This window comes from Miniopterus natalensis, chromosome 2 (assembly GCF_054644295.1).
Source record: "Miniopterus natalensis isolate mMinNat1 chromosome 2, mMinNat1.hap1, whole genome shotgun sequence".
Lineage (NCBI taxonomy): Eukaryota > Metazoa > Chordata > Mammalia > Chiroptera > Miniopteridae > Miniopterus > Miniopterus natalensis.
In genome coordinates, this window is record NC_142082.1 from 141699867 (window position 1) to 141718923 (window position 19057).

The following is a 19057-nucleotide window of genomic DNA, read 5'->3' on the forward strand; positions in this document are numbered from 1 at the left end:
ATTAAAGTAGTTGGAATTTGCAAAGGTAGCATTTTTTCCCATTTTACAAATAAGTAGGATAAGGCTCCAAAAGGATACCTGACTTGCTCAAGGTTATGGGAAGTGGCAGAGTTGGAACTTGAACCCAGCCCCAGTGCCTTTTCCACTGTACTATAACAGGAATATTTTTTTCCTGTGGATTTATAGTCTGCATTCTGCATTCATTCACAGGCTGCTGGTGCCAAGGGGCAGTAGCATTTCTAAAGCCTGAGTAATAACATTAGGGCTAAAATGAGACTCGGTGGTTATCCCACAGTGTATGCAGAGGAGAGAAAAAGTTATATAGCTTCACAGATGCCAACACAAACCATCTGGATTCTGGTCTCCAGGAGAAGGGTCTGCCATGTGTTTTGAAAGCAGCTGGTGATTCAAATTCAAAATAGGTCATCTCCCTCTCTCTCAGCACATGCTGTTTTGTGTGTGTATGTTTAATGAAAGACTTTGCCCAGGTGCCAAAGGGTAATGGGGCTGAGGATTTAGACCATTTGAAATTTGATGTCTAACACATATACACTACTAAAATACGAAAGCAGTCAGTGCATTTGCCCTTAGTATCCTGATCAGAAACACCCATCCTGAGGCAAGGGGTGTTACAAGAATAGTCAAAGTGCAAATTGTGCTAAGGGCATTTGGCACTTTCTCAATCCTTTAACTATTTCAGTTCCTACCTATTTTTTCATATACCATAAATTATGTATGGGTAAGCCATTTCTTTTCTGAAATAAAAATCAGCATAGCAGTACTGAAAAAAAGCCTGTATCGATGTGCTATTTATAGATACTTAAGTGCCAATTTTAATATTTAAATGCTTACAAATCAGTCTAACTCTTTTCCATCTTTTGTCCTTAGTACCATGTGGGATTGACAGCTCAGCCTGAACTCTACCTTCTGAACACCATGGATGCCGACTCACTTGTGTCTAGATGACTGACAGCCTGCGAGAGTGTATAAGAACCATTTTATCTTAGTCCGTTGTGCCAAGTTTCCCATTAACATATCTCTGTTAGTTCAGAGGTGAGTTTTGTTCACATGTTTTGAACAAAAGGCAAAGATTTCCTCATGGGAAGACTGTTAAAAGCTGACAGCTGTTAAGTGTAGGTCAGAGACCCACCCACCTCACAACAGTCCTTCACCAGCCGGAGTTAATTGATTGGCTTGTGATGGCCACACACCCCTATGGGCTTGTGTCTTAACTCCTGGAATTAAAAAAATATATATGTATTTATGTAGACCTGAACATAACAGTTTGGGTAGAATTTTAAGGTTATAAAAGTTGATAGATCTTTTGTATTTTTAAAAACCATACTGTTCAGACAAGTCAGATATTTGTTTTGTCTGGATCACAAGTGAGGAAGGAAAGGGAGTAACATTCTTTTTCAGAATGAACTGGTCAAATTGACTTACCTTTTTAAGTGGTGCTTGACTGTGTCCAGTCAAATTTCACTTCAATTTTAATCAACCAGGCCCTTCAATCAATCAGTAACTACTGATACTAGCACATTATTATTATTTTTTTAATCCTCACCCGAGGATAATTTTTCCATTGCTTTTCAGAGAGAGTGGAAGGGGGATAGAGAGAGAGACTTCAGTGTGAGAGAGACACATTGATCGGTTGCCTCTGATTGCCTCACACACACACACCCCTACTGGGGCCAGGGAATTGAACCCACAACCCAGTTACATGCCCTTGACTGGGAGTTGAACCTGAGACCCTTCAGTGTGCAGGCCCATGCTCTAACCACTGAGTAACACCAGCCAGGGCTAGCGCATCATTTCTAAAGAAAACATTTCTTACGTGTGGCAATCATATTTAATCCTAGTTATCAGTGTGCTTTATAAATATTATCCTCTTGTTGCTTTCCTTGAGGTTTTTTTCAGATGTGATGGTATTTTCTAAAGAGCTTAATACCTAATAACAAGATCCAGAAACCATACTTTTTAAAAAATTATTATTGATTTGAGAGAAAGAAAAAAACATTGAGTGGTTGCCTCTGCATGTGCCCTGACTGGGAATCGAACCCGAGCCACCTTTCGGTGTACTGGACAACACTGCAACTGAGCCACACTGGCCAGGGCCAGAAACCATACTTTAACCAATGATCAGTTTTCCATGCTGCATTGTGTAATGCAGCCCATTCTAGCATCCAAAGTTTAGGTATAAAAAGAACCATCTAATACTTAACTTTGTAAATCCCAACAGAAGATAATGGAGGTATTCGTTTTCTTTCTAATATTTGTATAGTCCCACCATGTCTTTTCTTCCCACTTTTCCTATTAACAGTCCAACATCATTTCTAGGTCCAAAGCTTATTTCCAGGAGTGGCTTATATTTCTAGTGTTGAATCTCCTAAGGAATGCTACGCATTTTATTTCAAGATATTTATACCAAGTAGTAATATGAGATTAGAACTAGACTGGCACTTGGAAGATTAGTCCACTTGTCACAAACTGCCTGCCTATATGTGGATATGGGTTATAGACTTTTTTTAACCCCTCTTCTTAACCAGGATTGTTTTTCCTTAAAATTTTTATAATAAAAATTTAATATTTGAAAATGGGAGTTTTTACGTGATTATCTGAAAAGTCAGAAGATTTTCAACACTGGGCTCATGTTCCTGCATGGAAGTGCAGTTGTCTGGAACTGAATGGCAGCTATCCATTTTTTTTCCTTTAATCCTAACCTGAGGATATTTTTTTCATTGATTTTTTTTTTTTTTTTTTTTAAGAGAGTAGAAGGGAGAGAAAGAGGAAGAAACAGACAATTGGTTGCCTCTTGAACGTGCCCCAACTGGGGCTTGGGGATCAAACCTCCAACCCAGGCACATGTCCTTGACTGGTAATCGAACCCCGAGACCCTCAGTGCACAGGCTGATGCTCTAACCACTGAACCACATTGACCAGGGCAGCAGCTATTCATTTTTAATGGAATATACTTCAGGGTGGATACACCTCTTCACTCATTTCCTTCCAGCCCTATAGGCATTGAGTTTGTAAACCCTGCGGCCTTAGTGTGACTTTGAGCATCATTTTCTTCCTTCAGCATAAAAGTTAAATATCTGACCTCCCCTTATTTTTAAACTTAGTACCTTTCAATAAGACTTTTTAAAAATCTGAACAATTGCCTATATTTATTTATAATGGTTTGTCTAAGTGGCAGGGATATTTCTAAGATGGTATTTTAAAATTCCCTCATTTGTACTTCAGGGGGTCCTTGAAACTTCTGCTAAGAGCAGCAGCCTTGCAACCCAGGTTAGAATCCTTCTGGTTTTGTTGTTGTAGATTTTTAAAATTGATTTTTAGAGAGAAAGGAAGGGAGAGAGAGAGAAAATCGATGTGAAAACGATCGATCAGCTGCCTCCTGCACACCCCTTGCCAGGGATAGAGCCCGAAACCCAGGCACATGCTGACTGGGAATCGAACCAGCAACCTTTCAGCGCATGGGAGGACTCCCAAACAACTGAGCCACATCGGCCAGGGCAAGTCCTTCTGATTTTAAAAATGAAACCAAATTAACATCAATTAGCACTTTCACTTGAAAAAGAGATTTTTTAAATAAGTTTCACTGTTTTGGTTTCTTTATGCACAGACAGCAACTCTAAATGCAACAGTTTGTTCCATTTTCCTTCCTCCCGGGACAGCTTCATTTCCCAGGAGTTTTATTCCCAGAGAATGTGTGGAGAAAGAAGGAAAAAAAAAGGCAAAAAAAAAAAAAAATTGTAACTCATAAAATGATGAGGTAGTTGGTTAAACAGATTATGTACTTGGGGGATTTCTGTATCCTTCAGATCATATTACTCCTGTAATCAGAAAATTTGATGATAAAGCAAATTGAATCATGCTAAAACCAGTTGAAGAGATTGATGTCTAAAGAGTGAGTCTTGGATAAGCTTTTTTGCTGAGAACATTTTATCATTCTCTAACTTATGATTAAAAAATCTGGATTTCTATTTTATGTGCTTATATAGATATTAATATATTCAATTTGAAGAGTAGCCTAGAGTGAGTATACACTCACTCAATCTCTGGAGTTTAACACTGGTGTCAATTTGTAAAAGGATGCTCTGGCAATGTATACCTGTGTCAGAAAAATGCAATTAAATAGTTGTTACTGAGCAGCTGCTGCTGCATAACTGTGTGTCACCTAATATAAAATAGCCTTCTCAGTTTTAAACATTATGATATTAAGCCACCAAAGCTTTGCCCCACAAGTATTGTGCAAATTCAGGTACTGTATATTATCTATTCATAGGGTCTTCCTGCAGTGGCCCTTCCTCTTTACACAAGCTTATGTGGGTAAATGAGCATCGTGCATACTTCTCTTCACATAATTGGTGAGTTCTCACCCATAGCTACTCTAATAAACAAATACTTTGCATTGCTTTTTTCAAGCAATAAATGTATTATTGTAGTTCTCTCAGTAAGATTAGAAAATCCTGGAACCTTTTGGGTTTTGTGAGAAAGCCGTCTCTAATTGAACATTCAGTTAATCTATTTTTAATGCTGAGTATTTATTGAGAGTGGAATCTTTCCAGTAGCCTGATCTTTTCATTGTGTGATCAACATGAAGGATAACGTTTCTTTTTTAAAGAGCGTCTTTGTAGGATGACGTTCTGTGCCAGCTGTCCTCAGTTTTCCTGACCTTCATATGGAACATATTAGACCCAGCTGCTGGAATATTTTCTCCAGTGGAATAAAGTAGTTGAATTCTTTCCTTGCCCATTTTCCAAAGAGGACAGTGTTGACCAAAATATGTGTATTTGTTGGTGGCACTAGAAGAACCTCATGATGGACACAAATGACAACTTTTAAAATAATCTCTGTGCCAATGGAGAGAAGTGTATATAATACACAGAACAGTGGATTAATACCTAGAATGCAGACATATTTTCAGATGTTTCTACATCTTTCACTTCCTCAAATACTAGACTCACTTTCCTGTCAGAATAACCCTCCACTGCAGGAAAAGAAAACCACCACCACAGATTGTTTTACAGTATATTCTGGATTTATTTCAGTGAATCTTTTTTGGGGGGGGGATTCTTTTCCAGGCTTGGAGTCTTAGGGAGTACATCTGAGTCAGAGCAGCTATGACTGCAACAATGTCTAGTAAATTTTTTTAGAACCCTAGTGTAGTTACAGGGGAGTTTGAGGCCAGAGGCATACTTAATACTTAATGTGTACTTTGGTTTCTTGTGTTTTCTACGGTGTCATATGAGATTAGCAATAGCATGTCTGGACTAAATCATTTTACCCCCACAATACTGCTATCTGGGGGAAAAAGGATTATTTTTTCTTAGCATTTTACCTTTGTACTCCTAGAAATGCTTTTAAGAAACATAAAAATGAACACACAGATATTTAAATGTTAAACATTTATGTTTGTGGTAGAAGAGTCAAGTTTCTATATAAATAAGAGTGAGGTCCACAGTGGTGAACCAAGTTTAAATAGCATGCCCATTCTCCTCTGGTGTAATTGCCACCCATTTTAAAACCGAGTTTATGAAACCATTAATTACCTTACCTTATTTGGGGAGAAATAAGCAATGAATAGATTGTCACATTTAATATGGGTATAAAAAAAATTTCTGTAGCCTCTAAGTATAGCTAACTCCTAATTTTAAGATTGGTTTGTCATAATATAGATTATTTTCTGTCACTACAAAATAAAAATTTTAAAGTCAGAAAACCATGCCTGAGGTTCTGAAAGATATCAACAAGGATATTTTTGAGTTGACTATGATTATTGCTTTGGAAATTAACTTCTTAAACAAGTGAGACTTACTACCCCAGGCTATGAAAATTCTATCTAATACTTCTGCAGTATAATTTGCTATATATTGAAAATTCATTCTTCATAATAGTTTTCAGATGCCTTCTTGTCTTTTTTCTATTTAGCTTCATTTTTTGGACACATTGAAGAATCGAGGTCTAATGTAATCCTTATACATAGAATAGAGAACACCTAGAAACAAAAAGATGTATATCAGTAGAGCATCCATTGTAAACAAACACTGAAGTTCTTCCAGTTGCATTTTTTCAAAACTAGCCCACAATTTATTATTTATTGATTGATTTTAAATATATCTTTATTGATTTCAGAGAGAAGAAAGGAGAGGGGGACAGAGAGATGGAAACATCAATGATGAGAGTCATTGATCGGCTGCCTCCTGCACGCCCCTGACTGGGGATTGAGCCCGCAACCTGGGCATGTGCCCTGACTGGGAATCGAACCCTGATCGCCTGGATCCTAGGTCGACGCTCAACTGCTGAGCCACACCCGGCCAGGCACTAGCCCATAATTTAAAAACAAACACCTTTCATCTCACTAATTTTTGGCTTGGATTATACAAGTGGCTCCAGAAAAGAAAAAACAAACGAGCCATTTAAGATTAGTATAAATATGAATTTATGAAGTTTAATGCCATCCTAAAGTTTGAATTTTAAAATATTGGTGAAAAAGTTAGGAGAGTGGAAATATTTGGGTGGGTATTAAGACTAAAAATAATAGGCATCTCAACTTAACCAGTATCTCTTTGGTGTCTGCCTGTGCTCAGAATCCCGAGGTAAACAAGGGTATATAGATCTAATCTCTGCTTCTAGGGATTGACAGGCTAATGGGTGAAGCAGCTCTGAGTTGAGGCAGATGAGATAGGTGTGTATGTGCCACAAGATAAGGTCCTAGGGCCATGCAGAAAGGCCGAAGTAGGAACAGGGTGAGGAGCAAAGGAGCTGCTTCAGTGAATTCCAGGGGTGTAGCAAATGTTTATACCCAAAGCAAGTTAAGAAGTCACAGGTTTAAACTATAACTCATCCCGTCCTGTCCATATCAGTTATCTAGTAGGTTGTCTAAACTAAACCCTTTACTTCAGGTTCTCCCGCTTTCTTTCAGACACTGCTTGTTAATATCTCCAAAGAGTACTCAGAGGTTAAAGGGTCAGTAAGTTCGTTGTTGTTATCGCAACATGACAGCAAAGTGAGGCAGATGTCTGCACAGTTTCCTAAAGAAAGTGTGATAACTATCATAGATGCATGAAATTCAGGACAAAAATTTTTAACTTGATCATTGTGGTATCGATGGAAATAACATTGTCAGATTCAGAGCGAATGACAGGACTCATTTCCCTGTGCTGCTGCTGCTGCTGGTGGATCTGCTTCCTTCTCCTCTCTTCCTCTTCTGGCTTAAAACAGGAATGCATCGCCTCCCGGTTCTGGAGCCTAGAAGTCTGAAATCAGCAGGCTTGGTACTTTCTGGAGGACACGGGGAGAATGCTCCACGCCTCTCCTGGCTTCGGGCAGCTGCCGTGCTCCTTGGCGCTCCTTGGCCTGTTGCTGCTGCACTCCAACCTCTGCCTGCATCATCAAATGGCATTCTCTCCGTTTGTTCCCGATGCTTTCCAGACACGGAATTCTTACCTGTTGCCCACCTCTCAAATGGTGTTCCCTGGAGTTCTGATCTAAACTCTTTTCACACCTTTTGCTTCACTGCTAAGAAAGATCTCTTAAGTTAGGTCTCTCTTCTGAGACCCATATATATTAAATGTAGCATATGTGATATTTCTGTATCCCATAGGAAGGTGGTCTCCAGACTTTTAAATTGTGCATAAGTAAATGTTGAGCGCGCCCCTCAAGATGGTATTTCTTAAAAAACAGTATAAATGTCCTATGGTCAGTCTATATATTAATAAAGCTTTTTAAGATAATATTTTCTTCCCAAATCCCCATGGATCTCCTTATACATCTGCTAGGGTATGAGTACTGCAATTTGGAAACATCTGCCGCAGGCATCTTAGTCAGTATAATATAAAATTAAGAGCTCAGGCTCTGGAGTAGATTGCCCATGTGATTGTGAACAGGTAACATCCCCTGTAAGCCTCAGTTTTCTTATCTGTAAAATGGAATAATAACAGTACCTACCTCACAGGGCATTGTTGTTTAATAAAGACTTTGGGTTTTGTTCAGAGTTCCTGGTACAGATCTCAAATGCTTGGAATTTCCCAAGTAACGGGAGTGTCTTTGTTATTTATGAGCCCCTTGGATCCTGAACTTATGCTAATGAGGTGACTCCTGGTGGGCTCCTAGATAGTTTCCAGATGTGGCTAGTGAGCCAGAAAGACCGACCATGTGACCAGAGGGTTCTGAGACCTCCAGGGAAGGGAGTAGGACTGGAGGTTGAATTCAGTCATGTGGCCAGTGATTATCCGCCATGCCTACATATGAAGCCCCAATAAAAGCTCTGCACACTGAAGTTCAGTGGGGTTTCTTGATTGGTAAACACCTTGGTACTCTGGGAGGGTGACATGCCGATTCCACAGAAGTTTTGAGCTTGCAGTCCTCCCAGACCTTACCCTATTTGGCTGGTAGAGATTTGTACTTTATAGTAAAAGTGTAATTGTAAGTACACTGCTTTCCTGAGTTCTGTAAGGTGTTCTAGGAAAATAAACCTGAGGGAGTCTTGGGAACCCCTGAATTTGTAGCCAGTTTACCAGAAGTGCAGATGGCCTGGGGACCCCCAAAGGCTGGTGTCTGAAGTAAGGGCAGTCTTTTTAGGAACTATGTCCTTAAACCTATGGCATCTGATATGAACTCCAGGTGGTGAGCATCAGTAAACCCACTGGTGTCAAAGTAGGCATTTGTTAAGATTAAATGAGATAATACATAAAGCAGAGTGACTTGCACATCATAAGCACTCATTAAGTGTTAGCTATCATTATGCACTCATTCTCCCACCAAACTTAGTTCTTCTTCTTTGTTTTTTATGTGAGTGAAAAGCAACCCTTACTTCTGGTTGCTCAAACCAGAAACCTGGGAATCATCCTAAATTCCTCCTTCCTTTCTTTTTCCATACACTTAGTTGCCGAGTCCTCAGTATTTCTAGAATTCATCTCTTCTTCTCTATTTCCACTGCACTGCCTTAATTCAGATCTAAGTCGTCATCTAACTTCTGTCTTTACTTTCTCCCCTCCATTTCAAATCTCTAATTTTCTTTTTCCTCTTAACTTTTTTTTTTCATGGTGACATATAATCAGCATGGAAAATAGTAGTACATGAAACAAGTGACCAGATTAACAAGTAGTTGTAGAGTGAACACCTATAATTATGGGTGAAGAAATAGAATATTGGAGGCATCCTAGAAACCTCCCAGGTTTCCCTTTCTGACCATATGCCCCTCTTCTCCATAGGTAGCCACTGTTTTATGATAATAGTTTCCTTCCTTGTCTTTATAGTGTGACTGTCTGTTAGTATCCCTGAACAGACAGTTTCGTATTCCTGTGTCTGATCTTTTTATAAAGCAGGCATCTTCTAAACTGCCATTCTGTCCATGCTACTCCCCCATTTAAACCCTTCACTGGCTCACTTCATCAAATTACTCTTCATCTCACAACCATAAAAATCTATTGGGGATTTGTTTTATATAGATTTAACTAAGCTTTGGCTATGTTTTCCAGAATGAGATCTTTTGCTTGAGACGCGGAGGTGAACTTTGAAGCAGCAGCTGCCGTGTCCTTTTTACACTTGGAAGGCTTGGTGCAGGGCACCAGGTGCAGTGACAGCCTGTGCATGTTGTTTACCCGCGGGCTCACCTCACTGTTGTTGGGCAGCAGGCCCACAGCTCCTTCCGCTCCATCTGGGTCTCCTCAGCTGCGCCGGCTCCTAGGCCAGGTGTGGATGAGCTCCATCCACAGGTGCTGTTTCTCCTACAGGTCACACCACGGTCAGAGTTGGAGTCAGTAAGAGACTGACTCAAGTTCCCGTCTGTCATGGTGGGTTCCAGTTCGTCCTTACAGATTCTGGTTTCTTTTTCCTTCCCAACTGCTGCCTTGCTAATTTCAGGCCCCAGCATTAGAAACATAAGCAACAAACCCAACAGGGACTATTTAACCAGCTCCCAAAATTGCTTAAGATCATATCTCTATAATAAATTCCTGTTTTATATTTCATCTCTAGTAGTTTTCCTTCTCTGATTGAACCCTGATGGTTATAGAGTTTGGTATTGGAAGCTTCCAGAGGGGCATAACCATGAGGATAAGTTCTTTGTGTTGGTTCCCAGTTATCTGGAATTGGTTCTCTGGTCTGAGTAGACTTAAAGGTATTAATGGCTATTTTTTCCAGTGGTAAAGAGGATGCTAGCATGCAGTAACAAAACGTTTTGTAAAATTATCACCTGTAGATACCCTTAATCAGGTGCCTATAGAAAACAAGGTTTTGGTGATCAAGTATTTACTTCCATGGGACATTTAGTGGAAATAGGAATATAAGGTTGGTTACTTCTAAGTGTGCCAGAGAACTTGGGAAAACTAAATGGTGGGCTCAGGGCTTTTAATTCCTAGCTCTAGGTCCTGTGAGGAACCTGAAAGCTTTATGACTTCCAAAAAAGAATTCCTTTTGTTCCCTGAGTTATTGCCCAAGAGACATTTTATAGGAGATTTAGAAGGCAGAGTGGAGCAGCAGCCAGATCCTTTCTGCTCGGGAGGCACTGCTGCAGCATGTCCATCCTGTGGGCCTGGCGTCGCAATCAGGAATGCAGCTGCTGTGGCTCCTGCTGAATTTCTCCTCCACCTTCTCTAACTCCTTGGCCAGGCCCATGTTTTAGTTCCAGAATACAGGGCAGCAGCTTTTTCTGTGTTGCTCCCATCATCGACTTTGGAGGTTTTAGAGATGGTAAGAAATCCACAAGGGTTCCAGTCTGTATGGTAAATGGGAACATGGGCCCCTTCCCATGCTCCAACTCCCCCTCCCACCCTGTGGGAAGACGATGAAGGTCATCAGTAAGCAGACTGTGAGACCTTGGGAGCCTCGCCAGCTCCTCAGTCACGAAAACAGCTAGTGTTTTGATCTCATGCACGTCCCCCTCACCCTGCATGCCCTGTTTTTTCCTCTGTTTTCTGTACTCTTTAAAACCTTGTGCTGGGAAAGTCTGGGTGGCGGCGAAACAACAGCACCGGCTGGCTGCACCAGCTGTCTTTCATAGCCAGTCCTCGGGGTTATTTCTTTGGGATCCATGAACAAATAGGCTGAGGTTTTCTGGGACCTCAGCACTTGGCATAACACAGCCAATCCTGTGTGTTCCAGCTCATCCTTGCAGGTTCCAGATTTTTCTTGCTTCTGCCAGTTATCGCTCTCTTTTCTTCCTAACTGCTTGCCTTGCCCACTTCAGACCCCAGCGTCTGATTCCTAAGCAAGAGCTTCATAGTTATAGAAGTCCAAATACCTGTAATAAGTCTCTTCTATATTACTACTAGTTCTGCTTCTCTCATCAAACACTGATTCATCTACATAGGGATCTCTACAGTTCCACTAACATGCCACGTTCCCATGCCTTTGCTTTTCCTCTGCCTAGAATCCTCATCTCCTTCTCTGCCTAGTTAATTCCTCCACATTCTCAGCTCACAGTACAGTTTACATCCTTAGAGAAGCCTCCTGGACTCTCAGCGCCAGTTCAGTGCCCCTCCTTTGTGCCTGTGCTTCCATAGTACCTGTGTTATCTCTGCCATAGACGTATGACTTTGTATTTTCTTCTGTTCTTGGTCTCTTTCCCTAAGGAGACTAAACTACTTGAGGGGAGGGACTGAGTCTTACCTCTATATCTTTAGACCAGTTCAGTGCCTTGCTCAGCACTATTTGCTGAATGACAAAAACGAGGACTCTAACTTTAGAAAGTTTCTTTTTGTATTTTGTTCAAGACTTCCATATCACAGCTCATAGTAATAAGATAATTAGCATTTATCTCCCTGTGTGCAAGCCCCACACCCATCTCCATAGTCCTAGACTTACTCTTAGCTGAGTCTACTGTATACCGTGTGGAAGGGGGCTAAGAACACTGTGACTTGTTCTCGTTAATACAGACCAAAAAAGTTAGATAATTTAGGTCCCAGAGTGGACTTCTTGTTAGAACTACATGACTTAGCTGTTGATATAACCTGAATTAACCAGATAATTTTACTCCTGTTCTCTGGATTTGATTGTATGAGTGTTGCTTAATTTATAGACTAATAAAAAAAGATTTCCTGCCCAGTCAGGCGTGGTTCAGCAGTTGAGTATCAACCTAGGATCCAGGAGATTGCGGTTCGATCCCCAGTCAGGGCACATGCCCGGGTTGTGGGCTCCATCCCCAGTCAGGGTGTGCAGTAGGCAGCTGATCAATGACTCTCTCATCATTGATGTTTCTCTCTCTCTCTCCCTCTCTCTTCCTCTCTCTGAAATCAATAAAGATATATTAAAAAAAAAAAAAGTCAGTCTTCTTAAAAAAAAAAGATTTCCTATTGCTCAGACTTGGGATGAAAGGAGAACAAGGATATTGAGACTTGTGGACTCTAAAAATGTTTTCTTCCCAGTTAAACTACCTTAGTAATTATATCTGCTGTTCAAACAGGCTGGGAACAGTGACGGGTGCCCTTCACTGAGCAATAAAGGCTGGGATGTATACTGCTTTCAGCTGTTGGACAGGGTACGAGCTATTCACTGCCCCTTTCGTGGAGGATAACAGAACCCATAACCTAGTTCTCCACTGGGTTTTAAAACAGTTGATGCAGAATTGCCATACAACATCATATTAATTTCAGGTGTACAACAGAATGATTCGATATTTGTATATACTGTGAAATCACCACAATAAGTCTAGTTAACATCTGTCATCATACATAGTTACAGACTTTTTCCCCTTGTGATGAGAACTTTTAAGATCTACCCTTAGCAGCTATCAAATATGCAGCACAGTATTATTAACTATCGCTGCCATGCTGTTCATTCCATTCCATGTCTTATTTATTTCATAACTGGAAGTCTGTACCTTCTGCCTACTGTGGGTTTTCTAGATGCTTAAAATTTTAAGAAATTCAACCTATAACAGGGCAGCAACCTCAACCAAGTGAAGAACACTGTTTTTCTTACCAGTCCTCCACCATTATATCATCACCCAACAGTCATCTTCTAATATGAATGAATAAAATAAATAAAAATACTCTCAAAGACAGCTGAACACAAGGTACAAATTAAGCAGGTTACCTAGAGTCACGGCTCCTACAACAAATCCTTGGGCAGCAACTCTCATGTGAATAAGATGAATGGACATCTTCTGATCTCTTCTGTACTTTAACTTGTAAAGACCATAGGACACCACAGTCATAAAGCCCACTATCCCTGTGAGTGAAAAAAGGAGGGATTATATAAACAGCAGGCTGGAATTGCCACAAGCTTAGAGAGTGAATGAAGGACTGTCACAGGATTAGTACTTAGAAGACGAGCAGGCAAGACACCAAAGGAGTCATGCTGGGTTTCATTCACCAGATTTTAAACATTCCCCATAACTTTCATGGATTCAATATTTGCAGTTTAGCCTTTCCCAGAAAAACCTGAACCATACAGTAGTAATTGGCTTAGTAACTTCTAATTTTTCTGAGGCATGGTTTTGAGTTGTGCCGCAAGGCTTTTATTCGGGCAGGTCACTTCAGTGGTGAGTGAACTTACTGAACAGCCCAGGCTTCTGAGTGGCTTATTCCTTCTACTTGTTATCAGGTAAGGAGTAAATCAAGCAAAGTGATCAAAACTTGGATCTTCTGTAAAAATGAGACATTAAGTACTAATGAGGGATGCATGGGAAGGACGTGATTCCAGGGAGAACTGTGATTCTAGAAAGCTCCAGAAACCCATACAAATATTTCTGTATTCCCTATAAATGTTAAAGGTGAAAATTCTGCTGGGCAACCAAGAGCCTATGTACTTGGCTCTAAAACAGAAAACTGATCAGCTGAATAGGAAAGGTCCTGGAAAGAAATTTAAAGCACTGTGATAACTTAATCCGTGACAAATCAAAATAACCAAATAACAGATAAGGGAATAATTATTTAATAAATGTTATGAGCACAACTTATTGGTATAGAGAACTAGCTTGGATTTCTATCTCACACCAGACCCTACAGAAAAATTCTGGATGGGTTAGAATTAAATGTAAAAACAAAACAAAAATAACAACAAAAACTAGAAGAAAATAGAATAGCAGATTTATGGCATCTAAAAGAGACTAAAGCAGCCCTGGCCAGTGTGGCTCAGTGGGTAGAGCATCAGCCCTCGCACCAAAGGGTCTTGGGTTCAATTCCTGGTCAAGGGCATGTACTTGGGTTGCAGGTTTGATCCTTGCCTCAGTTTGGTGCATGCAGGAGGCAATCAACTGATATGTCTCTCTCACATCCATATTTCTCTCACATTCATGTTTCTCTCTCTCTCTCTCTCCCTCTCCCTCCCACTTTCTCTAAAAATCAACGGAAAAAATATCCTTGGGTGAGGATATTAAAAAAAGAGCCTGGCCAAGTATGGCTCAATGGTTGAGCATCAGCCTATGATCCAGGAGATTGCAGTTTGATTCCCAAAGCACATGCTGGGGTTTTGGGCTTGATCCCCAGTAGGGGGTGTGCAGGAGGCAGCCCATCAGTGACTCATCTCTGATGTTTCTCTCTCACTCTCTCCCTTCCTCTCTCTGAAATCAATAAAGGTATATTTTTTTAAAAAAAGAAAAGAGTAAGGTAGAATTAAAGTGACAAGGACAGAGGCTGTATTTTGACATAAGAATAAAGGAAAATTGCATAATATAAGTTGGCCTATATTTTGGGTTCTCTCCTTTATCCTATTGATCTATGCGTTTATCCCTCCATCTATACCACACCGTCTTGATTTCTATAGCTATACAATAAGCCTTAATATTTTAACCATTCTAGGACTTGTGCCTTTCCATATAAATTTTAGAATAAGTTTTTCTGTGTCTACAAAAAACCTTGCTGGGATTTTGAAAGGAATTGAACTAAACCTGTAGCTCAGTTTAGAGAGAATTGACATCTTTATATTGAGTCTTCCAACCCATGAACACAATAGTCTTTACATTTATTCAGGTCTTCTTTAATTTCTTTCATTAGCATTTTTTAATTTTAAGCATACAGATTCTGTACAAGTTTGTTTTTGTTTTTAATATATCTTTATTGATTTCATAGAGAGGAAAGGAGACGGGGAGAGACAGACAGAAACATCAATGATGAGAGAGTCATTGATCGGCTGCCTCCTGCACGCCCCTGACTGGGGATCGAGCCCGCAACCCGGGCATGTGCCCTGACTGGGAATCAAACCCTGATCGCCTGGATCCTGGGTCGATGCTCAACCGCTGAGCCACTCCCAGCTGGGCTGTACAAGTTTTCTTAAGCTGATATCTAATCAATTTTATTTGGAGTGATTGTAAGTGGCATTATGGGTGGGGTTTTTTTTTGGGGGGGCGGGTTTGGACATTGCTCAAATAGTCCCAAGTGGCCTTTATTTCACAAAATTACTCCCAATACCATTTAAATAAAAAATTGGCAAATTCACAAATTAGGTTCTTTAAAGTCACTTCTTCAGCATGGAACAGACTGACGAATCTCAGAGGGACGGTGGTGGGGGCAGTGGGTGGAGAGAGATTAATCAAAGAACTTATATGAATATTTGTAAACCCATGGACACAGACAATAGTATGGGGAAGGCCTGGGGGGCCTTGGATTTGGGGTGGAGGGGATCAGTGGGGGGAAAAAAGGGACATCGGTAATACTTTCAACAGTAAAGATAAATTGTTTTTAAAAAGTAATTTCTTCTACTTTGAGGAAGGATATTCTGTTTTTAATTCGATTTCCATGTGTTTGTTGTTAGTACATAGATATGCAATTGATATTTATGTAGGATAGCAAGTTTTGATTAACTGTGTTGGCACATGTGTGTCTCTGTAGGTGAGCAAGGTAATATTTATTCTTTTAGGACCCACTTAACAAGTGGAAATAAGAATCAGAGTAAATAAAAACATGTATATTTTATAGGTTTATTTGCAATAAATGAAACTGAAATAAAAATGTCAAACCAGCACAAAAAAAACACAGCAAAAACCCCTCAAATAACAATAAAATGATGATGGTAGGCACATTGAGAGACAGGTACAATGCTGAAAGCTCTGTAAGTTTAGCTAAATCTTTCTGGAAAGAACTCTGGAAATATATAGTAAGTGATATTAAACTGAACATGCTTCCTGCCCTGGGAGTCCTACTTTGGGAACATACTCCAAGGAAATAAGCAAAAGAAAATTCAAGAAGTTGTTTATGGCTACAGAGATGTTTATGGCTACACTATGTATGAAGAAAAATTAACCCAAATGGCCCAAACAAACAGGAAAATCTACCGTAGCTATAAAAAAATTGTAAGTATAGGAAGTACTAATACACACAAATGTACATGTGAAATGTTAAGTAAAAGAAGCAAAAACAATCTATAAACACAGACTTTAAATACATACAATGTATGTACAGGTCTTAACAGTGATCCTAGGACACTTCTAAACAATATAGATGATAAAGATGGAAGTTGTTGAAGATAACAGAGAAAAAATATCTTGTAAATTATCTGCACTGGACACTCCATCCTATAGCAGGAAATACATATTGTTAAAGTAACAATGGCTAAATAGAATATTCAATAATATATGCCCAAGTTTTATCATTTTTCTAGCAAAAACTTGGCTCTCTTCCCTTATCAAATCAAGGTTCTGTTCTTACTTAAATTGGTTTTGCTGCTTCTAGAGATTAAAGTCAGAACCTTTACTGTTTTCCATACAGTGTCTCTGTCGTTTGTCTATAATTGAATTTAGCTGGAAACACTTTAATCTTTCTACTTTAATCACCCTAAATGTCTCTGGAAAAATAATTTACCGCAGGCACAGTGATTAATCTCTGTTCATTACAGTGATCTGTGCAAGTGGCATCGAGTTCTTGTTTTCCTAGTTACAAATGCTACGGAAGGTGAATAAATCACTGTAACATTATTTGCTTCAGTTTGTTGTGGGTGCTATTACAAGTGTTAACCAAATTAAGTGAAACTTCTAAAAACAATATTACTATAAAGTAAAATTTTGAGTCTTGTTGATAGGTGAATAATGACACATGAAGTTGCCAGATTTACATGACGACACATATGGCTTATGCCTGTTTAGAAGGTTTTATGGAATTAATCACAAACTTATGGAAGCCTGATTTAAATAGGTTATTTTAACAGTTTCCAGACAAAATTAACATAAGGAAAGAGGCATGGCTGCATTATATAGTAATAATGCTTAGGGCAGCCGAAGCATCCAAAAAAGAAAAAAGGGGAAGCTTAGATTTTGTGGGGTTTTTTAAAAGGCCACATACATCTAGTATTTGTTGAAAAAGTTACACTAAATATGTGCTGAGAAAGGATAAAGAGGCTAAGACTCCTGGTCTAATTATAATACCACTCCTTTAATCTAGAGATTACTTAACCGTCAACCTCAACATCAGCAACAGATCAGGAAGCAGGAAAAAGGGCCACTGGGCGTGAGCACCACAAAGTTCATGCGCCCAGGGGTACAGGTAGGCCCAGGCTTTCATTCAGAGCTTTTTGAGTCTGAACTGACTCATAGTTCTTTTAAACTTGGATATCTAGCTTCTAGCACCAGAGAACATCAGAAGCAGACGTTTTTGTGGGCATCCAACAATATGGAAGAAACAGAAAAATGTAAATATCAGACCCAAGGACTTAAAGGTTGGAGTTACTTAGAAGACAAGGAGACATATCCATCTCCATAGTCCCAACAGACATTCAGGCTGCGGCTAATGATCCTGAGTCATCACAGAAAAGTTCAAGTGCATTAAACAATTCCACTTAGACTGGCTGAGAACTAATAATTTTAGTTAGACCTCTAATGGAGATGGATTAAATAGAATAAAATTTGATGCTCCATAATAATAATTGCTAACAGTTATTGGGGATTTACCATATGGTAGAAACTGTACTGAAAGTTTAACTCATGCTTAAAAGGGGTTAGGTTCAATTATTTGAAAAAATTCAATTACATAAAACATTTCAGTCCTCAAGGAGACTGGGCAAAGCATTGTCGTCCTATTACAAAGTTTTCCAGCATCCAGTCACGGCTTGTACTTACCCACAGGCACAAAGGGGGAGTCTCTAGATTTCCTGATCAGTCGGGATAACTGGCCTTCATCTTCACCTGCTGACCACCGGTTATCTGAAGACATGTTTCTCTCTAGGAACAGTGGGGGATAAATGAGGCTGTTGTGAATCATTAAAGAGAATCCATTTTCCTTCTCCCAATATACTTCTGATTACATGTTCCATCTTCATTTCTTTGACGTGCCTGTCTGCTCAATTGAAATAAACAGTCGTCTTTCCTTCACCCATTTCATTATGGGGTCCTTTCATTTTGTTTGGAGGTAAAAGAAAACTATATGAAGAGAGATAATCTTAATCAGATTTCATGAATACAGAGTGAGACAATGTTTTTCAGTCTCTCTTCACTGCTCAGCATTTGAGATCATTGGGAAGCTCAGCATTTCTTCCACAAACAGTAAGAACACAGAGTTTTCTTTTACAAAATATCATGTTAAAGAATGACAGCGGTGCCAACATAGACAAAATACATTCAGATTTACAGGGGCTGGAAGGACCAGCACTCCAACTCTGCAGAATGTGCAGAGCACTATAAAGTCATTGGTATTTACCAAACACCTACCATGTGCCAGGTGCTATGCTAGACAATGGAAATAATCTTCCCTGTCTATATAGGGTGAAAGAGGAAACTTGGAAGAGCAACTATAATCCCTGTCAACACGGTTTCACAGCACCTCAGTCTGTTATGCGTGCAACTTACTATTTTCACCTCAAATTTTCTAATACGATGGCTTCATCCTATGAATTAGCTTTCATCAGAAAATGTAACCAGGAAAGTGGCAGAAGCACAGTACCTTTGGCGAACCTCACCACCTGCTGTCTGTCTCCCGATGTTCCTTGAGCAGAGAGCAGCCGATCAGAACAGGCTTTGTAAGGCTGGGGCACATTTCGCTTAATTTCCAGCTAATTGATAGATAATGGAAAGCCCATAAAACCCCTCCCCCAAGGGGGCGTGGCGGGCTGGTACTGGCCAAGGTTTTCACAGGCGCACTGGAAACAGCTGCACCTGGACCACAAACATTAGGCTTTCAAGGGA

General features: G+C 39.8%; 2 protein-coding genes across 2 annotated transcripts in view; one reads left to right on the top strand and one right to left on the bottom strand.

Annotated features, from left to right (window-relative positions):
- Positions 1-2652, top strand: part of SLC11A2 (solute carrier family 11 member 2) — a 35678-nt gene extending 33026 nt beyond the window's left edge. Inside the window, exon 17 of the mRNA XM_016201284.2 lies at positions 889-2652. Coding sequence (XP_016056770.1) covers positions 889-966 — 78 coding nt within the window. The 3' untranslated portion in view covers positions 967-2652. The remainder of the gene's footprint in view (positions 1-888) is intronic.
- Positions 2653-5936: 3284 nt separating this feature from the next.
- HIGD1C (HIG1 hypoxia inducible domain family member 1C) lies at positions 5937-18089 on the bottom strand. Its single transcript, XM_016201281.2, has 3 exons — positions 17996-18089; positions 13042-13176; positions 5937-6001 (listed from the first exon to the last, which is right to left on the bottom strand). Exons 1-3 carry the CDS (start codon positions 18087-18089, stop codon positions 5937-5939), a joined length of 294 nt encoding a protein of 97 aa, XP_016056767.2.
- Positions 18090-19057: the final 968 nt, after the last annotated feature.

What these genes read in the sequence shown, in the direction of transcription:
- HIGD1C (XM_016201281.2), bottom strand. Translation starts at nt 18,089, where the DNA reads ATGTCTTCAGATAACCGGTGGTCAGCAGGTGAAGATGAAGGCCAGTTA. An exon ending in CTCCCCCTTTGTGCCTGTGG is followed by an intron (nt 13,177 to 17,995) that starts GTAAGTACAAGC and finishes TTTCACTCACAG; the next exon opens with GGATAGTGGGCTTTATGACT. An exon ending in TGTAGGAGCCGTGACTCTAG is followed by an intron (nt 6,002 to 13,041) that starts GTAACCTGCTTA and finishes TTTTGTTTCTAG; the next exon opens with GTGTTCTCTATTCTATGTAT.